General features: G+C 40.3%; 1 protein-coding gene across 2 annotated transcripts in view; it reads left to right on the top strand.

The window, feature by feature from the left end:
• Positions 1–23,148, top strand: part of FBXL17 (F-box and leucine rich repeat protein 17) — a 497,308-nt gene that overhangs the window by 132,866 nt on the left and 341,294 nt on the right. For both annotated transcript variants that reach the window (XM_048849605.2, XM_048849607.2), the window contains exon 5: positions 88–195. In XM_048849605.2, the coding sequence (XP_048705562.1) occupies positions 88–195 (108 nt within the window). The remainder of the gene's footprint in view (positions 1–87; positions 196–23,148) is intronic.

Genomic DNA, 23,148 nt, shown 5'->3' with positions numbered 1-23,148 from the left:
CTGTTGCTGAGATGCTTGCTAGATTTCATTGAATTGAGTAGATAAGAGTGTCATCTTCAACTGCTTTCTCTCTATCTCTTTGTGTAGGTGACAGATCACTCGGTAAAAGCATTTGCTGAACACTGTCCTGAGCTGCAGTATGTTGGGTTTATGGGCTGCTCTGTTACATCTAAAGGAGTCATTCACCTCACCAATGTAAGTACAGTAGCTACAGTACTTAATTATCACCAAAACTGTTGGCATCAACAGTATTATGCTTGTACGTATAATAAAATAACTAGAACTGAGTAGAACGGAAAAAGATTTTTTTTGTGGTCATAAGAAAAAAAAAGTCTTTGAAAAGTAAAAAGTGGGCTTTCCCTCTTCAACTGTATACCATAAACATGTTGTGTAAAAAATCTTCCCACAGAAAAAATAGTGTAAATGTCAAATGTCTTGTAGGCAATCAGTCAGATTAGATGTATAGATTCAATAGAAAAACTTTCTGAAGTTCCGTGCCCTCAGTTAATTGCAGACATAAAATTGTGGATGCAAATAAGACTTTAAACACCTGCCTGTGTGCACCAGCATATATTTTACATGTGTATGTATATGCATACATATACTATGTATATGGATATCTGTATTATGTAATATATAATGTAAATCACTCTTGATAATTATCTTTTATGTTTCCTTATTTCCTTTTTAATCAGTGTAGGAACATGAGAGAAATATGCCAGGCTCCAGAAATTGGTTTTGGGACTGGTCTTATTTAATATCTTCATTAATGATGTGGAAGAGGGGATAAACATATTAATTAAATTCATAGATGATATTAAATTGGGAGATGATGCAAAACAACAGGAAGGACAGAGAAAAATGCAAGATTAGCAATATAGCTGGGAAATAACAATGACATTCAAATAGGAAAATGCAGTCTAGTACAACTAGTAGAAATAACCAGGAATAGGGATGTCACAGGGTGACTGGGCCTTTAAGGGATGAGAGGTGCAGCCCAACTTGTGACACTTAGGTTACTTCTCCTGCTTGTCATGTGACTTTGTTTATATGCCTAAAATCAGGCTTTGGGGGTGGCAAGCCAAGGGAGAAGAGAGGACAGACAGCCTGGAGAGGAGCATTGCAGGGGGAAGCCTACCTGCCTGCTTCACAGCTGAGGAGGAGTGTGGAATTCCTTTAACCTATGGGAAGGAACTGAGTTCCCTACAAGCTTAAATTAGAAGCCACAAGGGGGTGAACAAGTATGGCTATGAAGGGTCAAAGGAGACTACATTGTATACTTACTAAATTAAGCTCTGGAAAGGGGGGTGTTACTTTAAGAACTCCAGGCTGTGGATAAGCTATTGGGAAAACCAGGAGGGAACTGAGTGCAGGTTATATCAAGACCATGCCATGCAGGTTAGTGCTGTGGGATAGGATCCTACCTTAAATGTGAGAGAGAAAACTGGTAAGCAATAGTGACCAAAGAGACCTATGGGTGGCAGGTGACATCAGAGAGCATATGAGATAAGAATTTGTAATGTAATATGGCTGCAAAAAATACAAATACAATTTTGTGATGCAATTGTGTTGGCCTCTTGTCATGATAGTGGTTAATTATAGACTCTCTGTACTGGTCAGACCATCTCTAGACTATTCTGTTAAGTTCAGATCACCTCAGTACTTGAAAATGTTATTGAACTGGGAGGAATTCACAACATTAATAAAGTGGCTGGAGGGACTAATTTACTTGAAAAGTTAAAAAGAATTAATTATGTCTAGTTTGGATACATGACCGTGTTGGATACTGAAATCATGTCCTAGCATCTGAAAGGTGTAAACAACATTAGGAGAGAGGAATTACTTAAGTGGGACAAATAGGACTAACCTTCAGTGTCTTAACTGATATGTAAGTATTGTCCTGGGTATGCAGGAAGAAAGCGAAGATGTAAGGAATATGGTTTGATTAGGCTGAGACTTTATTAACTTGTCTGAGAAATACCCTGACGATAACTTGTATAGTGCAGGTCATCATTCTTTCCTTTATCATTCCCATTGGTATGGGAGGGCTGCTGCCAGCTCTCCCCCTTCCCAACCTGGTTCCTGCTTGTTGTTGGAATTCTGCCACCTTCCTCTTACAGGACGGTTAAAGGGGGTTAGGCACTATACTATATATTAGGAGCGCCAATTCACTTTCGCCAGCTTCTTTAGGGGATGCCTTCCTGTAAGTCCACTTCTGACTGGTTTATCAGGGAACTGGACCCCCTATGGAATGAGAACCTGCCAAAGAAGGCAGCAGCTAGTTTGGTTGCCTCATTCTATCGTCAGCTAACAATTTCCCGATAGCTAACAGTTCCCACCCTAATACTGGCAAAAAATATATCCATGCTGTGGTCAGACAGGTATACCCCGTTATCCCTAAATAACTTGGATACCCCATACAATATTTCCTGATGGGTAAAGCTAAGATTTAGTTATGGGTAATTTTAGTAAAAGTCATGGACAGGTCACGGGCAATAAACAAAAATTAATGGCCCTGTGACCTGTCTCTAACTTGTCCTATATAACCCTGACCAAATCTTGGGAGTTCTGGGGGACTCTGGGGGCACAGCTGCTGGTCTGCATAGGGGGCTCTGGGGCACCTGCTGGTGCTTGTAGGGGCAGCACTCCAGCGTGCCTGCTGATGCTTGGGGGGCGAGGGATGGGCTGGGACTGTCGCTGTTGTGGTGGAGCAGTGCCACAACTCCTTTTCTTCTTGCTGGCCAGACAAAGCCTCACCACATTCAGGTTGCATTGACTTCATTTAAACTAACCTATAATTTACTAAGAAATAGAGAGGTTAAGTAATCTGTCTAAGGTCCTGGAGAGATGACCTCGCATGCTTTTGATGCAGGACCATCCTTTCCCTTATTCTAATCTAGCGTTACCTATTATTTAAGACGATTACATCATCTCCTTTCACCAAGTGATCTTAAAATATACAAATATTTGTTAATAATAAGAAAATATTAGGTTTCTTCCTCTGATTAATATTAATTCATTTTTCTTAATATTTTCAATGTGATTTTTTCTTTAATAAATGAGGTTTTGCCATATCTGCACGCCAGAGTTCAAACTGGCACTCGGTGAAATACAGACTAGGGGAAGACTAGGAGAACCAGCCAGAGGAACCGACAGGCTAGTGAAGGGAGTGTGTGGTGTTCTGGAAGTGTTGTGGTGCTCGCTGGGGGGTTTGTTTTGCTGTGGGTGGTGGTGTGTTGGTTTGGTTTGTGTTTCCTGGACTAACAGGACTTAGGTGTGAAGGCTATGACAGATACAGAGGCAGCAGTGGTGGTGACCCAAGCAGTGGAAGATACAATGAAGATGACTGGATGTGGAAGCTGTGGTATGTGCAGGATCCTAGAGGGAGTATCTGAAAAGAGTTTCATCTGCATGAAGTGCTGCCTGATAGAGCTGATGGAAGAAAAGATCAGAGGATTGGAGATGCAGGTGGAAACTCTGATTGAGTTTAGAAGCGGGTTTGAGCAGATGATGGAGCAAAGACATGAGGGGAGACTGCTGGGTGGGTGAGGAAAGTGGACAGTGGAAGCATGTGACTAAGAGAACCAGGCAGAGAAAAAGTGAGGGAAAAACAGAGCTGAGGAACAGGTTTGCGGAGTTGGAAAATGAAGAAGGGGCACAGCAGGTGGTCACTGAAGGTGGGAGGGCAAGGAAGAAGAGAAGAGCAGCTAGTTCTATAGGAAGAGACGAAGAATCAATGGAGATAACACCAAATATGAGCCCCAGGAGGATATAGGATGGGTTGCAGAGGATTGCAAAGGGAGGATAGGAATCGAGAGGACTTGCAGCCAGAGGGAATGGGATAGACCGGAGAATCGCACCATCACCAGGAAAAGGCAGGTCTACATGATTGGGGACTCCTTACTGAGAAGAATAGACAGCCCTGTAACAAGAGCTGATCCAGAGAACAGAAGGGTGTGCTGTCTGCCGGGTGCAAAGATACGGGATGTGGACCTGAGGTTGAAGAGGATCTTAACAGGAGCGGGAAGGAATCCACTGATTGTCCTTCATTTGGGAACAAATGATATGGCTAGATTCTCGCTGGAATGTATCAAGGAAGACTATGCCAGGCTGGGGAAGACGCTTAAGGAAACTGAGGCTCAGGTGATCTTCAGTGGGATTCTGCCTTTTCCTAGAGAAGGGCAACAAAGGTGTGACAAGATTACGATGATCAACAGTTGGCTCAGGCAGTGGTGCTATATGGAGGGCTTTGGGATGTATGGCCACTGGGAGGCATTCCTGGACAGAGGACTGTTCTCTCAGGATGGACTTCACCTGAGTAGGGATGGAAATAGACTTCTAGGATGGAGGCTGGCACAACTGATTAAGAGAGCTTTAAACTAGGAATTTGGGGGAGATGGTTGGGAGATGTCCAAGTAATCTCCATGCCGGATTTTAACATTCAGAAGTAAGAAAGGATACAGCCGTGGGTAGGAGAATGGACATAAGGAGGAAGGGAAGTTTAGATACCAGTCTGATACTGGCGGTAGAATGTCTGTGCTTAATCAGGTAAAGAATGTGAGCGAAGCCAAACAGCAAAAATTAAGATGTTTGTACACCAATGCAAGGAGCCTAGATAACAAAATGGAGAAACTAGAGCTACTGGTGCAGGAAGTGAAACCAGATATTACAGGGATAACAGAAACATGGTGGAATAGTAGTCATGACCAGAGTACGGATCTTGAAGGGTATGTGCTGTTTAGGAAAGACAGAAATAAAGGCAAAGGTGGTGGAGTAGCATTGTATATCAATGATGAGGTAGACTGTAAAGAAATAAGAAGTGATGGAATGGATAAGACAGAGTCTGTCTGGGCAAAAATCACACTGAGGAAGAAAGCTATTGGAGCCTCCCCTGGGATAGTGCTTGGGGTGTGCTATAGACTACCGGAATCTGATTTGGATATGGATAGAGACCTCTTTAATGTTTTTAATGAAGTTAAATACTAATGGGAATTGTGTGATCATGGGAATCTTTAACTTCCCAGATATAGACTGGAGGACAAGTGCTAGTAATAATAATAGGGCTCAGATTTTCCTGGATACGATAGCTGATGGATTCCTTCACCAAGTAGTTGCTGAACCAACAAGAGGAGATCCATTTTAGATTTGGTTTTGGTGAGTAGTGAAGACCTCATAGAAGAAATGGTTGTAGGGGAATAACCTTGGTTTGAGCAATCATGAGCGAATTCAGTTCAAACTAAATGGAAGGATAAACAAAAATAGATCTGTGACTAGGGTTTTTGATTTCAAAAGGGTTAACTTAAAAAAATTAAGGAAATTAGTCAGGGAAGTGGATTGGACTGAAGAACCTGTGGATCTAAAGGTGGAGGAGGCCTGGAATTACTTCAAATCAAATTTGCAGAAACTATCAGAAGCCTGCATCCCAAGAAAGGGGAAAAAATTCATAGGTAGGAGTTGTAGACCAAGCTGGATGAGCAAGCATCTCAGAGAGGTGATTAAGAAAAAGCAGAAAGCCTACAAGGAGTGGAAGATGGGAGGGATCAGCAAGGAAAGCTACCTTATTGAGGTCAGAACGTGTAGGGGTAAAGCGAGAAAGGCCAAAAGCCATGTAGAGTTGGACCTTGCAAAGGGAATTAAAAACAATAGTAAAAGGTTTGATAGCCATATAAATAAGAAGAAAACAAAGAAAGAAGAAGTGGAACCGCTTAACACTGAGGATGGAGTGGAGGTTAAGGATAATCTAGGCATGGCCCAATATCTATACAAATACTTTGCCTCAGTCTTTAGTGAGGCTAATGAGGAGCTTAGGGATAATGGCAGGATGACAAATGGGAATGAGGATATGGAGGTAGATATTGCCACATCCGAGGTAGAAACCAAACTTGAACAGTTTAATGGGACTAAATGGGGGGCCCAGATAATCTTCATCCAAGAATATTAAAGGAACTGGCACATGAAATTGCAAGCCCATTAGCAAGAATTTTTAATGAATCTGTAAACTCAGGGGTTGTACCGTATGACTGGAGAATTGCTAACATAGTTCCTATTTTTAAGAAAGGGAAAAAAAAAGTGATCTGGGTAACTACAGGCCTGTTAGTTTGACATCTGTAGTATGCAAGGTCTTGAAAAAAATTTTGAAGGAGAAAGTAGTTAGGGACATTGAGGTCAATGGTAAATGGGACAAAATACAACATGGTTTTACAAAAGGTAGATCGTGCCAAACCAACCTGATCGCCTTCTTTGAGAAAGTAACAGATTTTTTAGACAAAGGAAACGCAGTGGATCTAATTTACCTAGATTTCAGTAAGGCATTTGATACGTTTCCACATAGGGAATTATTACTTAACTTGGAAAAGCTGGGGATCAATATGAAAATTGAAAGGTGGATAAGGAACTGGTTAAAGGGGAGACTACAATGGGTCATACTGAAAGGTGAACTGTCAGGCTGGAGTGAGGTTACCAGTGGAGTTCCTCAGGGATCAGTTTTGGGACCAATCTTGTTTAATCTTTTTATTACTGACCTCGGCACAAAAAGTGGGAGTGTGCTAATAAAGTTTGACACAAAGCTGGGAGGTATTGCCAATGCAGAGAAGGATCGGTATATCATACAGGAAGATCTGGATGACCTTGTAAACTGAAGTAATAGTAATAGAATGAAATTTAATAGTGAAAAGTACAAGGTCATCCATTTAGGGATTAATAAGAATTTTTGTTATAAAGTGGGGATGCATCACTTGGAAGTAACAGAGGAGGAGAAGGACCTCAAAGTATTGGTTGACCACAGGATGACTATGAGCTGCCAATGTGATATGGCTGTGAAAAAAGCTAATGCGGTCTTGGGATGCATCAGGCGAGGTATTTCCAGTAGAGCTAAGGAGGTGTTAGTACCGTTATACAAGGCACTGGTGAGACCTCATCTGGAATACTGTGTGCAGTTCTGGTCTCCTATGTTTAAGAAGGATGAATTCAAACTGGAACAGGTACAGAGAAGGGCTAGTACGATGATCTGAGGAATGGAAAACCTGTCTTATGAAAGGAGACTCAAAGAGCTTGGCTTGTTTAGCCTAAACAAAAGAAGGCTGAGGGCAGATATAATTTCTCTCTGTAAATATATCAGAGGGATAAATACCAAGGAGGAAGAGGAATTATTTAAGCTCAGTACTAGTGTGGACACAAGAACAAATGGATATAAACTGGCCATCAGGAAGTTTAGACTTGAAATTAGACAAAGGTTTCGAACCATCAGAGGAGCGAAGTTCTGGAACAGCCTTTCAATGGGAATAGTGGGGGCAAAAGACATATCTGGCTTCAAGACTAAGCTTGATAAGTTTATAGAGGGGATGGGATGATGGGATAGCCTAATTTTGGCAATTAATTGATCTTTGACTTTTAGCGGTAAATATGCCCAATGGCCTATGATGGGATGTTAGATGGGGTGGGATCTGTGTTACTACAGAGAATTCTTTCCTGGGTGTCTGGCTGATGAGTCTTGCCCACATGCTCAGGGTTTAGTTGATCTCCATATTTGGTGTCAGGAAGGAATTTTCCTCCAGGGCAGATTGGCAGAGGCCCTCGGGGTTTTTGCATTCTTCTGGAGCACGGGGCATGGGTCACTTGCTGAAGGAGTCTCTGCACCTTGAAGTCTTTAAACCAGGATTTGAGGTCTTCAGTAGCTCAGACATAGGTTAGGGGTTTATTACAGGAGTGGGTGGGTGAGATTCCGAAGCCTGCATTGTGCAAGAGGTCAGACTAAACAATCATAATGGTCCTTTCTGACCTTAAAGTCTATGAATCTATGAATAGTCAATATTTTGATTAGTTTCAGGGTAACAGACGTGTTAGTCTGTATTCGCAAAAAGAAAAGGAGTACTTGTGGCACCTTAGAGACTAACCAATTTATTTGAGCATAAGCTTTCGTGAGCTACAGCTCACTTCGTCTGCATTAGTAGCTGTCATATTCATTTTGGCATTCAGAATACAATAATCATATTCTATTATGGAATCTACAATACCAAATATGTTTACATGAAATAATTTTTCTAAACAGTAGCAGAATTTACTTAACTAGGATTTGCTGTGGAACATAACCAATATATGCAAAAATTAAAAATAAGGAACGCCATTACATAAAGGAAAAGTAGACAAAAGTGCTTATAATAATTTTATATATACAAAATACAGTGCTTCAAATAATTTTGAAAGAATTGCGGCTATTTTTTTGTTCAGAATGTGTATAGGTACATTTTCATCTGGATTTTTGGAAATTCATGCATCTGACTCCCAATGTACATACAAGTGTATAAACTCTGTTAAGTTATGAATTAATGGTATTGGAATATATAATATCCAGCTCCTAAATATAAATTTGCCTTTGTTTCCAGGTGGTTTTACAGTTATTTTTACTAGTAATTCATAAGTGATTGCTTCTGGGTTACCAGGTATTAGTTTCAGCACCTATGATTGGTTCCATTAAATATCAGTTTTATTTTTTAAATTGTGAGATACATGTGGGAAATGTCTGATTCCATAATGAGGTGTAGAGCTCTTCCTATCCTAATGGGAGAGAGTGGCTTTACCAAATGGCTAATTATTTATCTCATCAAGGACTTTGTTTCGCTTGTCATACTCCTTTCCTATCTTTTCCCTAATGTTTTACTTTTAAAGATAAAGATTGTGATGGGTTCGGTCACAGAGATCCCCTTGGGACTGTCACCTGAAGTGCTGAAATTACCTCTGAGCCCGTTTTCCTTCCCAGGAAACCCTGCCTTGTTGAGCCAGACACTCTAGCCTGCTGCAACACAGACTCAGGGTCTGGGCCATGCCCCCAAAGCTGGAGACTTTAACCAAAAACTGCTCAGCAGATTACCTCTCCAGCACCAGACACCCAGTTCCCAATGGGATCCAAACCCCAAATATATCCATTTTACTTTGTATAAAACTTATACAGGGTAAACTTATAAATTGTCCGCCCTCTATAACACTGATAGAGAGATATGCACAGCTTTTTGCTCCCCCCAGGTGTTAATAACTTACTCTGGGTTCATAATAAACAAAAGTGATTTTATTAAATATAAAAAGTAGGGTTTAACCGGTTTCAACTAATAACAGACAGAACAAAGTAAGTCACCAAGCAAAATAAAGCAAAAACACGCAAGTCTAACCTAATACATTAAGAAACTGATTACGGTTTCTTGCATCTGAAGAAGTGGGGTTTTTACCCACGGAAGCTTATGCTCATATAAATCTGTTAGTCTTTAAGATGCCACCAGACTCTTTGTTGTGGATACAGACTAACACAGCTACCCTCTGATAGTTGAGTACAGGTAATATCTCACCCTCAGAGATGTTCCAATAAGCTGCTTTCACAGACTAGACTCCTTCCTAGTCTGGGCCCAATCCTTTCCCCTGGTACAGTCCTTGTTAGTTTCAGCAGACATATTAGGTGGTAACTAGGGGTTCTCATGACTGGCCACCCCTTTGTCCTGCTCCACCCACTTTTATAGCTTTGGCACAGGGTGGGAAACTTTTGTCTCTCTGGGTCCCCACCCCTCCTTCTAAATGGAAAAGTACCAGATTTAAGATGGATTTCATTATCAGGTGACATGGTCACATGTCATTGTAAGACTCCTAGTCTCCATTCTTCCTGGGTTAGCCCACATGTAAACAGGAAGATTTGCAAGTAAACAGCCATTTACAGTTCATTGACTCTGAAGTACCCTTAATGGCTTCCACTTAATATGTTTACATCAGTAATACAAGTTTAAATCTTATTCTCCTAACTTCAGACATAGAAATAATAAATGCAAACAAATAGGATGAACACACTCTTGAGACTATAAGATTTGTAATGATACCTTACAAGAGACCTTTTGCATAAAGCATAATCCAGTTACATCATATTCACATTCATAAGCATATTGCATAAAGTATATGGAATGCAACGTCACAAAGATAATGGGTAAAAATTTGTGCTCTTAAAATAGGACAAGTTATGACCAAGTCATATAAGACAGTGCCATCATTGAGCAGTTGAAACAATCACAGTGTTTACTAGCACCTGAAATGATGGCAATGAAATAAGTGTCACTGCAAACTGTAGCCACTGTGCTGCACTAAATACACCAGCTGTGAAGTGGTTGGTATTGCTGAGTAAATCCCTTTCTTGCTGGCTTGCCCCTGAGGCTATGAAAAATGTCAGAATTATTCTACCTTTGAGCCATGTAGTTCAAGAAAGAGTCCAGATATCTCATACAATGGGATGTAAGACTATTGTACGGTATATAAAAATGGGCTCACTGCACTCTGGCAGCTGAATTTCAGAATTCGTTGTAAGAGGACACCTTTCATGTTTAAAGGAAGTAGGGTTAATCAGTTCTTCTGTATGTTAGGTTAAATGGAAAACTGGTTTCCAATTTCCTTCTTTAACAAAACTTTTCTACTAGATTTTCTGTTTTCCATGCTGTACCTTTTTATGGAAGGTTTACTGAAAATTCTTCCCATAAGAGTTTTTTTCCATGTTTCATGATAATATTTTGCACCTCTATAGCATCTTTCATTTGAGGACTCTTTAATAAATATGTGTGCGACTTAAGTATTGCGATCCATGTTTTATTAAAGAGTAAACAGGTACCGAGAGGTTAATTGATTTGCTGAAGGTCATACAGCAAGGAAGTAGCAGATACAGCTTTGGAATCCAGATTTCTTGATTCTCAATCCATTGCTCTTAACATGATATATTTCTTATGTTATGTTTTACGTTAGGTTTAAAAATAGTCCTTTTACAAAAGCTATAATTCCTGTATGTTGTGGGGAAGAGAAGTACCTTGAATGTATGTGTTTCTTTGAATGTTTTCTGCTCCTAAACATGATGAAATTATACAATCAAACAAACAAAAACTAAATACATTTTACAAAGATATAAGTATTTGTTCTTGTGTCTTAGGTAAAATACTTATAATCTTAGACCTAAAATAAATCACAGTAATGAGACAAATAGGTGTAGGTAATCCTAGGACTCCATTCTTTAACTGTAACCAGCAGAGTCTTCCGTTTCCTCTCAATCGTAACTTAAAATATTGTTACCATTGTCAGTTTCATAGCTGTAATGTCATTTTAAAAATAGTGCCACAAAACAGCTTGACAGTTCTCTGTGATGCCAAAAGGATTTGGTCAGTGGTTCTGCACTCTTTTGGGGTGGAGGAAGCACACTTAGTGAAGGATTGGGTGATTACACACTTGTATACACAGTAATGCACTATGGGGATTTCTTTTTTAACTATTTCTTTAGAAATCTTCAAGTTTACACATCCTTGCTATGTAAATATCAGAAACAAAACCATTATTACAAGAGTTAGTTTTTGTTTAAAGAGACATTATACAGGATTAAAGTAATCAGATATTTTTGCTTAATAGGGTGTTACTCTATTACAGAAGAAGTATCATTACAACCCCTATGTTGTTTCTAGTGATTTTATTAAACTGAGTGAAATCTTTATCTATACATATTTAATAGACCAGGTATGTCTATCAAATATTAATTTTAAAAAAAGGGACAGGTGTGCTGGGTTTTTTTGCAGGTGAATGTACTTGTCTGAGTACTGAATAAAAGATAACCAAATAGTTATGTATCTATTCGCTGTCTGTTTTGCTGGGTACAAATTGGTGTGTTAATTTTTCCGTAATCAGAACCTTCCATATTTTTTTAAACATTCCTCAATGGTTATTTTTCTTTTCCCAGTAAGAGTCTACCAAGAGCCAAGCAGCTAGTAGTAGATAAGAGATCAGTTCATTTCCTTTTGTGTGGCTGTTTCCACTAGGAAGCCACAGGGAGATTACCAAAGGATCATTTGGTAATAAATATCCATCAATGTGTGAGATTTGGTTATGGATTGCATCCCAATACTCTAATGATTGGGCATGTCCACCATGTATGAATAAAATCTCCTCTTTCATCATGATTTCTCTAACATTTGTCCCTATCCTGTCTCTATATTTTTAATCTGACTGGTGTAAGGTATCATTGAAATAATACCTTAAAGAAGTTTTCTTTTGTAGTGCTACAGACTGAGGTTGCTGGTCCTCTTTTCCAGATCAAACTCGATTCGTCTGAGCTAATTTGTCTAGCCACAGCCTTCTTCCCGTGTGTCATATATGGACACCTTTTTGTCTGCAAAGATTTATATCCGCTAGTTATAAGTTTTTTAAAAAGAAAAGGAGTACTTGTGGTACCTTAGAGACTAACAAATTTATTAGAGCATTTGCTTTCGTGAGCTACAGCTTGAAAGCTTCTGCTCTAATAAATTTGTTAGTCTCTAAGGTGCCATAAGTACTCCTTTTCTTTTTACGGATACAGACTAACATGGCTGCTACTCTGAAACCTCTACTCTGAAACCTGTCTTTATAATTTTTTCGTTTCCTAATTAACTAGACACTATTGCTTCTATTAAAGTTAGCTTTCTGTATAAAACAGTGTTTCTAGAAAGTTGAGAAACATAGTGCCTGGCTTGAAAGTACTGGTACCAGGGGACAGTGGGCCAGTTAAAGTTAGTTCTGATCTCTAAATAAATTAGAAAAGTTTCTTTATTGAATAGCTAGCCAACCATGTATATTCCACATTTCTCCCATCTTTGAAGCTCTCTAGTTCTTGATTTGGGTTAAAATCTGGATTATCTGCAATGGGTATCATTGGTGAGGGAAAAGAACTGATATCTCTAGTTCTATCCCAAATCCAAACCCACTGCTAAAGGATGTGTGTAAATTTCTGGTGGGTATGATTTTTTTAGTAATCTGTGGTAGCCTAGTGATATTTACACTTTTGCAATCTTCTTGTGGCTAGGTTAGAGCACCCCCACTCCCCTACAGTTTAGAGCTGTCTGGCATGTTAGTACAATAGAACATTTGGAACAGCTAGTCCACTCTGTTTAATGGGTCTGTACAAAGTATCTGCTATCTCTCTTGGACTTGTCTTATTCAATATAAATTCTACCATCATCCTCTGTATTCCTGCTAGGGTGGGATGATCACAGAAGGATTTTTAAATAAGAAAGAGATCCTTGGGTGAATATTCATTTTGACTGTGGCTATTCTTCACCACCAAAAATTGGCATTCTTCCGCTAGCACTCCAGACCTTTTTTTCATTTGCTGAAGTGGTGTTTTGACATTTAAATCATAGAGCTCTTCTAGGGTTGTTTGAGATTTGAATTCTGAGATATCTTATAGAATTTGTTGCTCATTTGTATCCAAGTGTTTTCTGGAGGAGTGACTTTTCAGAGTCTAGCAAATTTATAGCTAACGTTTCAGATTTGGCATAATTTACTTTAAATCCAGACACTTTCCCAAAGTCCTGGATTTCTTTAGAAACTAATTTTAGGGAAAATAGTTGGTTTAGATAAAAATACTATTACATTATCAGCATGTAATGCTATTTTCTGATGTGTTCCCGCAAATTTAAGCTTTCGAGCAAATTGCCTATCAATTTTATTTCCTTTTTCATTAAACTGCTTTGTATACCTGCAGGCTTTTCCAGAGGTGTCTGTCCATTAACATATGCAACTGTCCTCTAGTATTAGTAACTGTTATCTTTTTTTTCTGAACCTGGGTTTTTATTAATGTCTTGTAACCTTTTCATTTCCTGTTCTAGTTTTATTTTTTCTTCAGCTCCTTTTTTCAATTGAGAACCTCTGCTTTTCAACTGACCCCTAAATATGCTTTACCTGCCTCCCAGAGAAGCCCTCTTTTTTTTAATTTTTTTATATTGTCCATATAATTTATTTGGAAGTATTGAACAATTCACTCTTCAATTGCTGCAACCCAGTCTTTGTCTTGGAGAAGCAAGCAGTTCATTTTCCAATACAGTGATTTTTAGGACCAACCCAGATATCAAATATTGCTTCCACTGGTGCATGATCTGACCATGTAATGTTGCCGATTTCCACAGACCTTGTCTTCTTCGTTAATGACTTAGAGATTAACATTAAGTCTCTTCTAGTATATAACCGATAAGGATGTGAATAATATATGCAGTCTTTTTCCCCTGGGTACAGTTTTCTCTAGAAGTCTGAAAGATTGAGTTGTTGGTACAGAGAAGTCAATGCTGTATCTGCTTCCCTGTCCCCCATGTCTTTTTTTATCAGATCCCTCCCAGTAAGGAGTCGGTGTGGAATTGAAGTCTCCTCCAAGTAGAATTTCCCCCTCCCCATAGTGTTGCAGTGTTTTAAATAAGTCCTTTTAAAAAAATTTTTTTGCTTTTGGTTGGGAGCATACACTGAGCCCACTGTTTTTAATAACCTAGCAATTGTGCCCTTCAACAGTATAAATCATCCTTCCTTATCCTTAAATTGATCTTTAATCTGAAAAGTACATGTTTAGCAAATATTATTCCTACTCCTCTTTTCTTTTCTTTAGACAAAACGTCTGTTGAAACCAGTTACCTTTCATGTCTATAATTTGCTCCTCCTGAAAATGAGTTTCTTGAAGTAGAATAATTTGAGAGTCGGTTTTAAGTTCTACCAGGGCTTTTTTCCTTTTAACAACATGATATAGCCCTTTGATATTCAAAGATGTTACTCTCAATGTGTCTTCCTTTTAAAGTAACTGTTCAGGTTATTGAAAAACCTGAAATTATTGTGATTCTTCAGCTGTTTGATAAAATGAACCCTTGTGTTGCCAGTGACTCTCTTGTTTTTAATTATGTTGCATTCACTATTGTGTGCCTGAATATGGCTTAGTTTCTGTTTGTAAACTTCCATATTTACTTCTTGTATTAATTCTGCCTGGCATCCCCAGTTCTCTTCCCCCTTCTGCATTCCCTTCACTCTAAATGGACAAATGAAATACCAACGTAACATGTAAAACAGTCCCAAAACGACTATGCTTTGCTGAACCCTCATCCCTGTACTCTCCCCATAAGCACTTGGATTGCTTCTCTTGCAATCCAAAGGAGGTACATTCTCCACCTATAGAACCTTGACCCTCACGTTTAGGGATATATTTCTATCTGATCATTTGAGTTATGGGGAGGGTTTACACAGAACCCGTAAAGACTCCTTCCCAACTCCTCTCTATCTTCTCTAATCTCCTCCAACCTTGAAATCTCCCCTTCCCCCGACTCCCTTCGTATTGTTCTTTATTTCCTCTACGTTTTAAAGTACAGAACACAACTATTAAAGTAAGCTTCATACTGTTTTGCTTATAACATTAGCATAGTCACTGTCCAGTTGTTCATTCCCGGTGACTCACAAGAAGTCCCTTCTGATTAGTTTTTGGATTATTGCTCAGGTATCTGAGTTCTCTTGTTCAGCTTCACTTCTGCCATTACTAGTGTATGGTCTCTCTTCTTTTTTTTCCCTGTCTTCTTTTTCCTGGGTTTCAACATTCACCAAGAGATTTTTTTAAGTAGCTTAGTTGTAGTTACTATCTCTGGAGAATCTTCTTGTATTTCTTGAGATTTGGATTTGTATTCCAAGTGACTGGAGTGTATTTTTTCCTTATTTACAGTCTCTTATTGTATAATACTGATTTTTGGAAGATGAATCAGATTTTAAATGGGAATCCCTGTTTATAGTGGATATCTTCCTTCTTGAATGCTGCTGTAATTCCCCCCGGCTCTCCTCTCTTTTTTAAAGTTAGGGCAGAGAGGTCATGGAAATTTTGCAGCTTGTGGCTTTTGAGTATGAGCTCTCAATACTCTCTGGCTTTTTTCATAACTACATTTTTTTGCTGATAGTCATGAAATTTCACAATGAGATCTCTGGGTTTATTAGTATTATGAGACCTAAGTAAGGGGAGCAGCACCCTCTTTGCTCTCTCCCCTTTTCCAGAGAGTTCAGATGTAATAACTGCGCAATTAAAGTTTTTACATACCAAATTGGGTGTCCTCCTTCAGCGTTGTCAGCCAGTCCCATAATTCTGAAATTGCTGCTTCTTGGTCTTTTTTTCTATATTCTCCAATTTAAGGCAGCATTTCTGTCTCTTTGCTCCACCGCAGCCAGGCAGCACTGCAGCACTTTTTCTCACTTGCTTTTCTTAGGTCTCCAACACTGTGACTGTATCTTCTAAGTCAGCACCTTCTTTCTTTACTGCGAGAAGCCTGGTCATCAGATCATCTCTCATGGCCTTATACTCTGAGAACTCATGTCTGCTTTGGTAGCTATTTGATTTTCTTGAGCCCTGGCATTTCTGCTTGATTTGGCTGCTACATGTTCACTTGGAGCCTGACAGGCTTCTCCATACTGTGAGCCAGAAACATTCTTCTTCGTGAGATGTCCTTTTCAACTGTCAGATTTTCTCAGAGAATCCATCCTCTGCAACTATGTGCTCTGTGTTTTGGGGGAGTGTAGCAGGTTTTGGGGGTCGATGGAGGCAGATTGCTCCTGACCCTTGCTCCTTATTCCAGGCTCCTGCTGCTGGTTCCTGTTTCTGCTCCAGTTGATACTCTGGCTCTGACCCTTGGCTCCTGATTCCTGGATCTTGGCTCCATCTCACTCCCTGGACTTAATATGTCAGCTCCTGATTTGGTCTTTTGCCACTGGGCCTGGTCACCTCTGCTCCAATCACGAGGCCAGGCAACCACCTTGACCATTAGATAAGACTGCCCACTACCCAGTCTGTAACAGTGTCTTGTGTACTGCAGTAGCTCAAATAGTTGTGCTGGGAATAGGGGATGACCTGACATTCCATTTTACTGGGTTTGACCCAGTTTGGATAGAAAGATAGAGGGTCCCAGCTGCTTTTAGTAAAATCAAGGATTTTAATTTGGTTTTCCTGTTTAATTTGGTTTTCCAGAGTAACCCAAAGACGTTTGGTCAGCTGCCTGTCTCATTGCCAACATGTGCTGCTTTGTCCCCCATCAAGTCTGCATTTTCCCTCCCATGATTCTGTGCTGGCTGCTTCTCAGGTCTTTAACAGATACATTTCTAGCAGATATACTCTCTTTAGAGTTGGTGTCAGTGAGTTTCAACCTTTAGAGGTTAATCTTCTGTCTAATACATTTAATAAAGCCAAGATAGATTTGTATTCATATTGAAGCCTACTTCCTTGTATTCATATTGTAGCCTAATAGCTTATCATTTTATGAACACTTCCCCTAATGCCTGTATGGGTGAAGTTGAGTGCATGATTTGGTTTAAAGTATTCCTTTTGCATTAATCCTAATTGGGCATGTCTTATTTTTCTCATCACCAATGTATCAGGTGATTCTTCATCTAAGAAACCTTTTACAGAATAAAGTTGTCATAATATCTGCCTAGCCATATTCTGATAATAGCTGCAACTATGCTATGTTGCCAAGAAATGTCCTGCACAACTTGACACAAAGAAGGTGCTGCATGCCACTGTGTGTGTGTGTGAATGGCTGGTTCTATGAGGGGAGATGGGAGGTGTTGCAGAGTTGGCCACAAGGGATGAAGGGATTTCAGGGCTCTATTAGGACTGAATGAACCTCTTAGGTATATGATTAGTTTCCAAAACCACAAGTGGTGAATTATACATGACACTTTAGTAATTAATATGAAAAGAGCAACATAGAACATAGCAGCAATTTTCCATTTTCAGCTCATAATCCCTTAACTATTTTGGGCAACTATACATGCAGCTCAACTTTTAAATACACATACACAGAAATTTGAAAAATATGAGTTGGGGTTTTTTTGGTTAATATTTTCAACCTGCTGTCATGGAGCAGCAATTTGAATACAAATGTCCTTCATTTTGTCACTGCACTGCAGAGTCTGTTGTTGTGAAAAGGATGTATGCATAACATTATTGCTTTATTCAATATATCTCATCAGTAGTCATACTATTACTCCCTAGTGAATATACAAAACACTGAATATATAAAACACTTTGAGATCGATAAATGATGCTAGATTCTCTCATTACGTAAACTCTTAAAGTGTAGTCTCTACTGTGCTTGCTAGGGGTCTGATCATTAAGGGTGCAAGTCTGTCACGGAGGTCAAGGAAGTCACAGATTCCGTGACTTTCGGGGACCTCTATGTATTCTGCAGCCGGCTGGTGCGACTGACCCCAGGGCCACTGGAGCAGCTAGGGTGGCCCCAAGACTGGCCACACTGGCCCATCCTCAGCAGTGGAGGTCCCAGGCCACTCCTTTTCCCCCCAACAGGGACCACCCACTCCGCCGAGCTCCAGTGGGTGTCCCGGAGGGGGCCCCCCCGGAGCACTAAAGGGCGCCCCAGAGCCCCCCCTCCTGAGCAGCAACTGCTCTTCCAGAATCCCCCCAGGACACTCAAGATTTAGTCATGGGTATATAGTACAAGTCATGGACAGGTCACGGGCCATGAATTTTTATTTATTGCCCGTGACCCATCCCTGACCTTTACTAAAATTACCAATGACTAAATCTTAGCCTTACTGATCATACATGGTGTTGAGCATACTTCTCATTGTAATCAGTGGGAGTTAAGAGAATGGAACATGTTGCAGGATTTGACTTTAAAAATGTTTTAAAATAAAACTTGTAGACATCTGGATCATTAAAGTACTCTGTGGGAAAACAATTTCTTCCTGACCTACTCAATCATCTTTCCTTATTTTTTTAAAAACCAGGGATGATTACTATTTAATGACAGCCATAAATTTGAGTAGTATAACTGAAGTTAATCACTGAATGTAAAAAGAAGCCATTTACCTCCATCTTTAGTAAAGTCTAATATTTGTACCCAGCATTTTAGAATGTGAGATTCCATTCATATCTTCTTGGTGACCTCAAGTTTTTAATGGCAGTTCTTTAGAAATGCTTTAAAGTGACAGGGCTTGATTTTCCTCTCTTAGGGCAGTGGTCTGCAAAGTGGGGTGCGCAAGACGATCGAGTGGGGGGCGCAGCAGGAGGAGCGCTGCCAGAGCAAAAGGGCCGCGCAGCAGGAGGAGCACCGCCGGAGGGGGGAGGGAAATAAAAGGGGGGGTGGGGGGCGGTCTTGAGTCCTCCAGCCCGTGGAGGAGCAGCTGCGCAGCCAGCGGCCGGAAAGAAGCGGCACTTTCCCCTTCAAAGCCGGCCGGAGAGAAGCGGTGTTTCTCTCTGATCGCTGGCTGCGCGTTTGCCCCTGCTCCTCCTGAGTCCCCCGGCCCGTGCTCGCAGGGCCGCATTCCGAAAGGGTCTTTAGCGCTGCAGGCCAGGGCCCCGGGGCCCCGAAGCTCCTAACCCCCCTGCGTTCCGGGGGGGTGGAGGGAGGGCAGCTCCCAGAATGGTGCCGCGTTGCGGAGAGCCACCTGCACACCCCCTGCACCAAACAGGAGCTGCCCCAGGTAAGTGCTCTGCACCTCCGGCCTGCCCCAGCCCTGAGCACCCTCCCACACCCTAGCTCCCTCCCAGACCCCGCACCCCACCCTGAGCGCCCGCTGTATCACAAAGTGTTAAGCCAAGATTTTCAAAAATAATAAAGCGTATTCAATCACATTGCTCTCACTAAAAATATTATTAATAATATTTTTTTTTAGTGAGAGCAAAAAGGTTTTTTGTACTGTTAATAAAATAAAATATTTTTTTAAATATTGTTTATTTCATCTTTATCTCATCATTTTTAATTTCTATTTTTGTATATGTTTTATAATTTACATAATATATTAGTACAGTAGTACATGTATATAATTTATACATAAATAAATATACATATATTGGGGGTGCGTGCTCAAAAATTTTTTACTGATAGGGGTGCTTGATGAAAAAAGTCTGGATACCACTGTCTTAGGGAATGCCTACAAGGAGACACACAGGAAAGTTAAGCTGAATTAATGTGAATTTAGAGTGCATTAAGCCCCTGTATGGATGCTCTCATTCAGAAGGAAAGTGGCTTTAGTTCCTACAGGGTATTAAGCTAAAGCAAACTAAGGCACTTTGCTTCTGAATGAGAGCATCCACACTTGGGTTTACAAAAAGAAAAGGAGTACTTGTGGCACCTTAGAGACTAACAATTTTATTTGAGCATAATCTTTTGTGAGCTACAGCTGAATGCGTCCGATGAAGTGAGCTATAGCTCACGAAAGCTTATGCTCAAATAAATTGGTTCGTCTCTAAGGTGCCACAAGTACTCCTTTTCTTTTTGCGATTACAGACTAACACGGCTGCTACTCTGAAACTTGGGTTTACAGTGTTGTTAACTAATCCACTATAAATGCATGCCTTCAGTTAATTTGTCTTAACTTTCCTAAGTGTACCTTTGTAGACATGCCCTTGCACATTGTTTCTGTGCCTGACTTTATTGATTTTCTTAAAGAAACAATGAAAAGTAAAAAAGGTCAATGACTTACAGGTTGTCTGTTTCCAAATACTGCACACTTCATGGAATCTCCAGTAGAAATATGCAAATGAGGCAATTTTGCCCCTGTCAAGGCTGCAAGACTGGACAATACTATGTAGACACAACATGTTAGGGAGGGGTATAATAGTAATAAAATGGGAGAATATATACATGAATAGAGAAGAAGAAGATGTGGGGGGCAGTGAAGAGGAGTTAGGTGGAATGGAGATCTGGCCTTGTTTGAACCTTCTCAATATTTTTTATCCAAAGGTATCTAAAATTTCTTTGTATTCAAATAATTGTTTTTTATGGCAATAAACTGTTCTTTCTTTGGCTAAAAGAAAAGGAGTACTTGTGGCACCTTAGAGACTAACCAATTTATTTGAGCATGAGCTTTCGCGAGCTACAGCTCACTTCATCGGATGCATACCGTGGAAACTGCAGTAGACATTATAAACACACACAGACCACGAAACAATACCCCCTCCCACCCTCCTGTCCTGCTGGTAATAGCTTATCTAAAGTGATCATCAAGTTGTTTCATGGTCTCTGTGTGTATATAATGTCTACTGCAGTTTCCACGGTATGCATCCGATGAAGTGAGCTGTAGCTCACGAAAGCTCATGCTCAAATAAATTGGTTAGTCTCTAAGGTGCCACAAGTACTCCTTTTCTTTTTGCAAAGACAGACTAACACGGCTGTTACTCTGAAACCTTTCTTTGGCTGTAACTCAGACAGGTTTGAATTCCACTGCTGTGTTCTGGGCATAAGTCTACTCTTCCATATTTGCAAAATCATGCTGTCACAGGGTCCCCACGGTGCAACCTGGACTATGGGACTGCTGAGCCCTCCAAAACCCACCAGCCTGTGATGCTGATGTCAAGCTACAAACCTCTGACAGGCACTGTACTTACACAGACATCCTTAGGCAGGTCCACACCCAACTGTGTTACATGAATGATCTCCCAGCCACTCAAGAACCATTAATAGAGAGACTCCAGCCAATTCCCCCCAGCTCTCCAGCCTTGCACCACCAGAACTTTGCTGATTTGCACTGGTCAGAAGCCTGGTCAGTGTAAGCTCACTGGTACACCAGTCTGACAAAAAGGTAGTGGACATGCAATAGCTCTTGTTAACCTAAGCTGAGTTTTTGCAAACACTTCAACCAAAACACAGTTTTAGGTAAAATATAAAACAGATGCATTAACTACTGAAAGGTTGATTTTAAGTGATTATACATGCTAGTCATAAAGGTCAGAGATAGTTACCTTAAGAAAATGAAAAATAAACATGCATTCTAAAAACTAAAATTGTAGTCTAAGCAAGAGTTGAATCAAACAATGTCTCAGCCTGACAGATGGTACAGCAGGTTAAGTTCCTTAATGTACCGACTAGACTCCCTTTCTAGCCTGGGACCACTCATCCCAGTTCAAAGTCTTTGTCTTCCAAACAGATCCTTTTTCCAGGTGTTGAGATGTGTGGGAGAGAGGCCAAGTGATGACATCACTTCACCTCTTTTATATTTTCTTCGAGCGGTTGGCTATGAGCGTCTCCCAACCTTACAACATACTTCAGTAACACGTGTAGCAATGCTTCATAACTTCACAAATTATGATAGCACCATACAATTCAATAGGTTATTGATGTTCAGCAGATCAAGACTTTTAAAATGATACCTCAAAAGGTATACTTTGTACAAAACATATCATAAAAATATCACCATGGTGAATATGGGGATTCCAGATTGGCACTTTGAGGTACGGAGTGTCACACATGCGCTTCGTGATCATTGCAGCCCTAAAGAACCAAATTCTGTGTGACAGAGTTGATCCCATTTTACCAGGTAAATGTCCTATGATATAACTTTCATCTGCGGTTTGACTCCTGAAGCGGAGCTTTATTTTAACTCTAGAGTCCACCTCTTTCCACAGCTGCCTGACTATTGGACAGTCCCATCCGTGCATCAGGGTTCTTTTTTCTTTTTTTGTTGTATTAAGCATAGGCTGAGATCCACAGATGCACTTTTAACATTAAATTATATACTTTGCCACTGGGATTCTTTTTAAGGGATGGGACAAATCCTTTGTCCAAACTAGGTTCCCAGTAGTTGTGGCCTCTGGCAGTCTTAGGGCATCTGGATTAATTTAAAGCGGAAAAAGTCCCTTTTTTATACGCAAAACCGTAGGAGTGTCTACATTTGTCAATGACTTTTTGCATTGAAACTCAGAAGTTTCACCGCAAAAATGAAACCACCTGCATGAGAGATGGACAGCTCTTCGCCCCCCACCGCCCCAACCTGTCATCAAAATGGAGAGAGCTTCACTGTGGGATAGCTGCCCTAGAGCGCTGCTGTCATCGGGAATGGAAGTGCTGCTAATGTAAACACTCTCTGAGGCCCGAGGAATTAAGTGAGTACACAAACCAGTGCTTTACTTTCACCGGTTCTCTTAGTTGTAAGTACTGCCACTCCACTGAGGATGGCAGGCCATAATGATGCTTTAGTATTAGAAAATCACTGACTAATCGAGAAACGTGTATGATGCCCCTGCTCAGGCAGTTCTTCCAAATCATGGGTTTGTTTCTAATTTGCAAGTCTGGGTTGCGCCAAATAGGTGCTTTTGCACACTGGCAAGGATTAAATTGCTGCATCTCTGCTTTGATAGCCCAAATCCTTTGTGCAGCCACCACAGTATGCAGCTTATTTTTTTCTTCATCTGACAAAAAGAGGAGCCAAGGAACCCATGGGGGCAGAACAGGTTCGGGGGGAATTGGATGCATTAATACACGTTCCATTTCCATCCTCATGATTATAACCGTGTTAGCATGTTGGAACCAATCTAACATCTGAGACATCATAAAAGCATATGATTTATTTTGTAGGCCTCTGAACACAAGC

Source organism: Caretta caretta, chromosome 5 (assembly GCF_965140235.1).
Source record: "Caretta caretta isolate rCarCar2 chromosome 5, rCarCar1.hap1, whole genome shotgun sequence".
Classification (NCBI taxonomy): domain Eukaryota; kingdom Metazoa; phylum Chordata; order Testudines; family Cheloniidae; genus Caretta; species Caretta caretta.
This window is presented reverse-complemented; position numbering and strand designations above follow the sequence as displayed.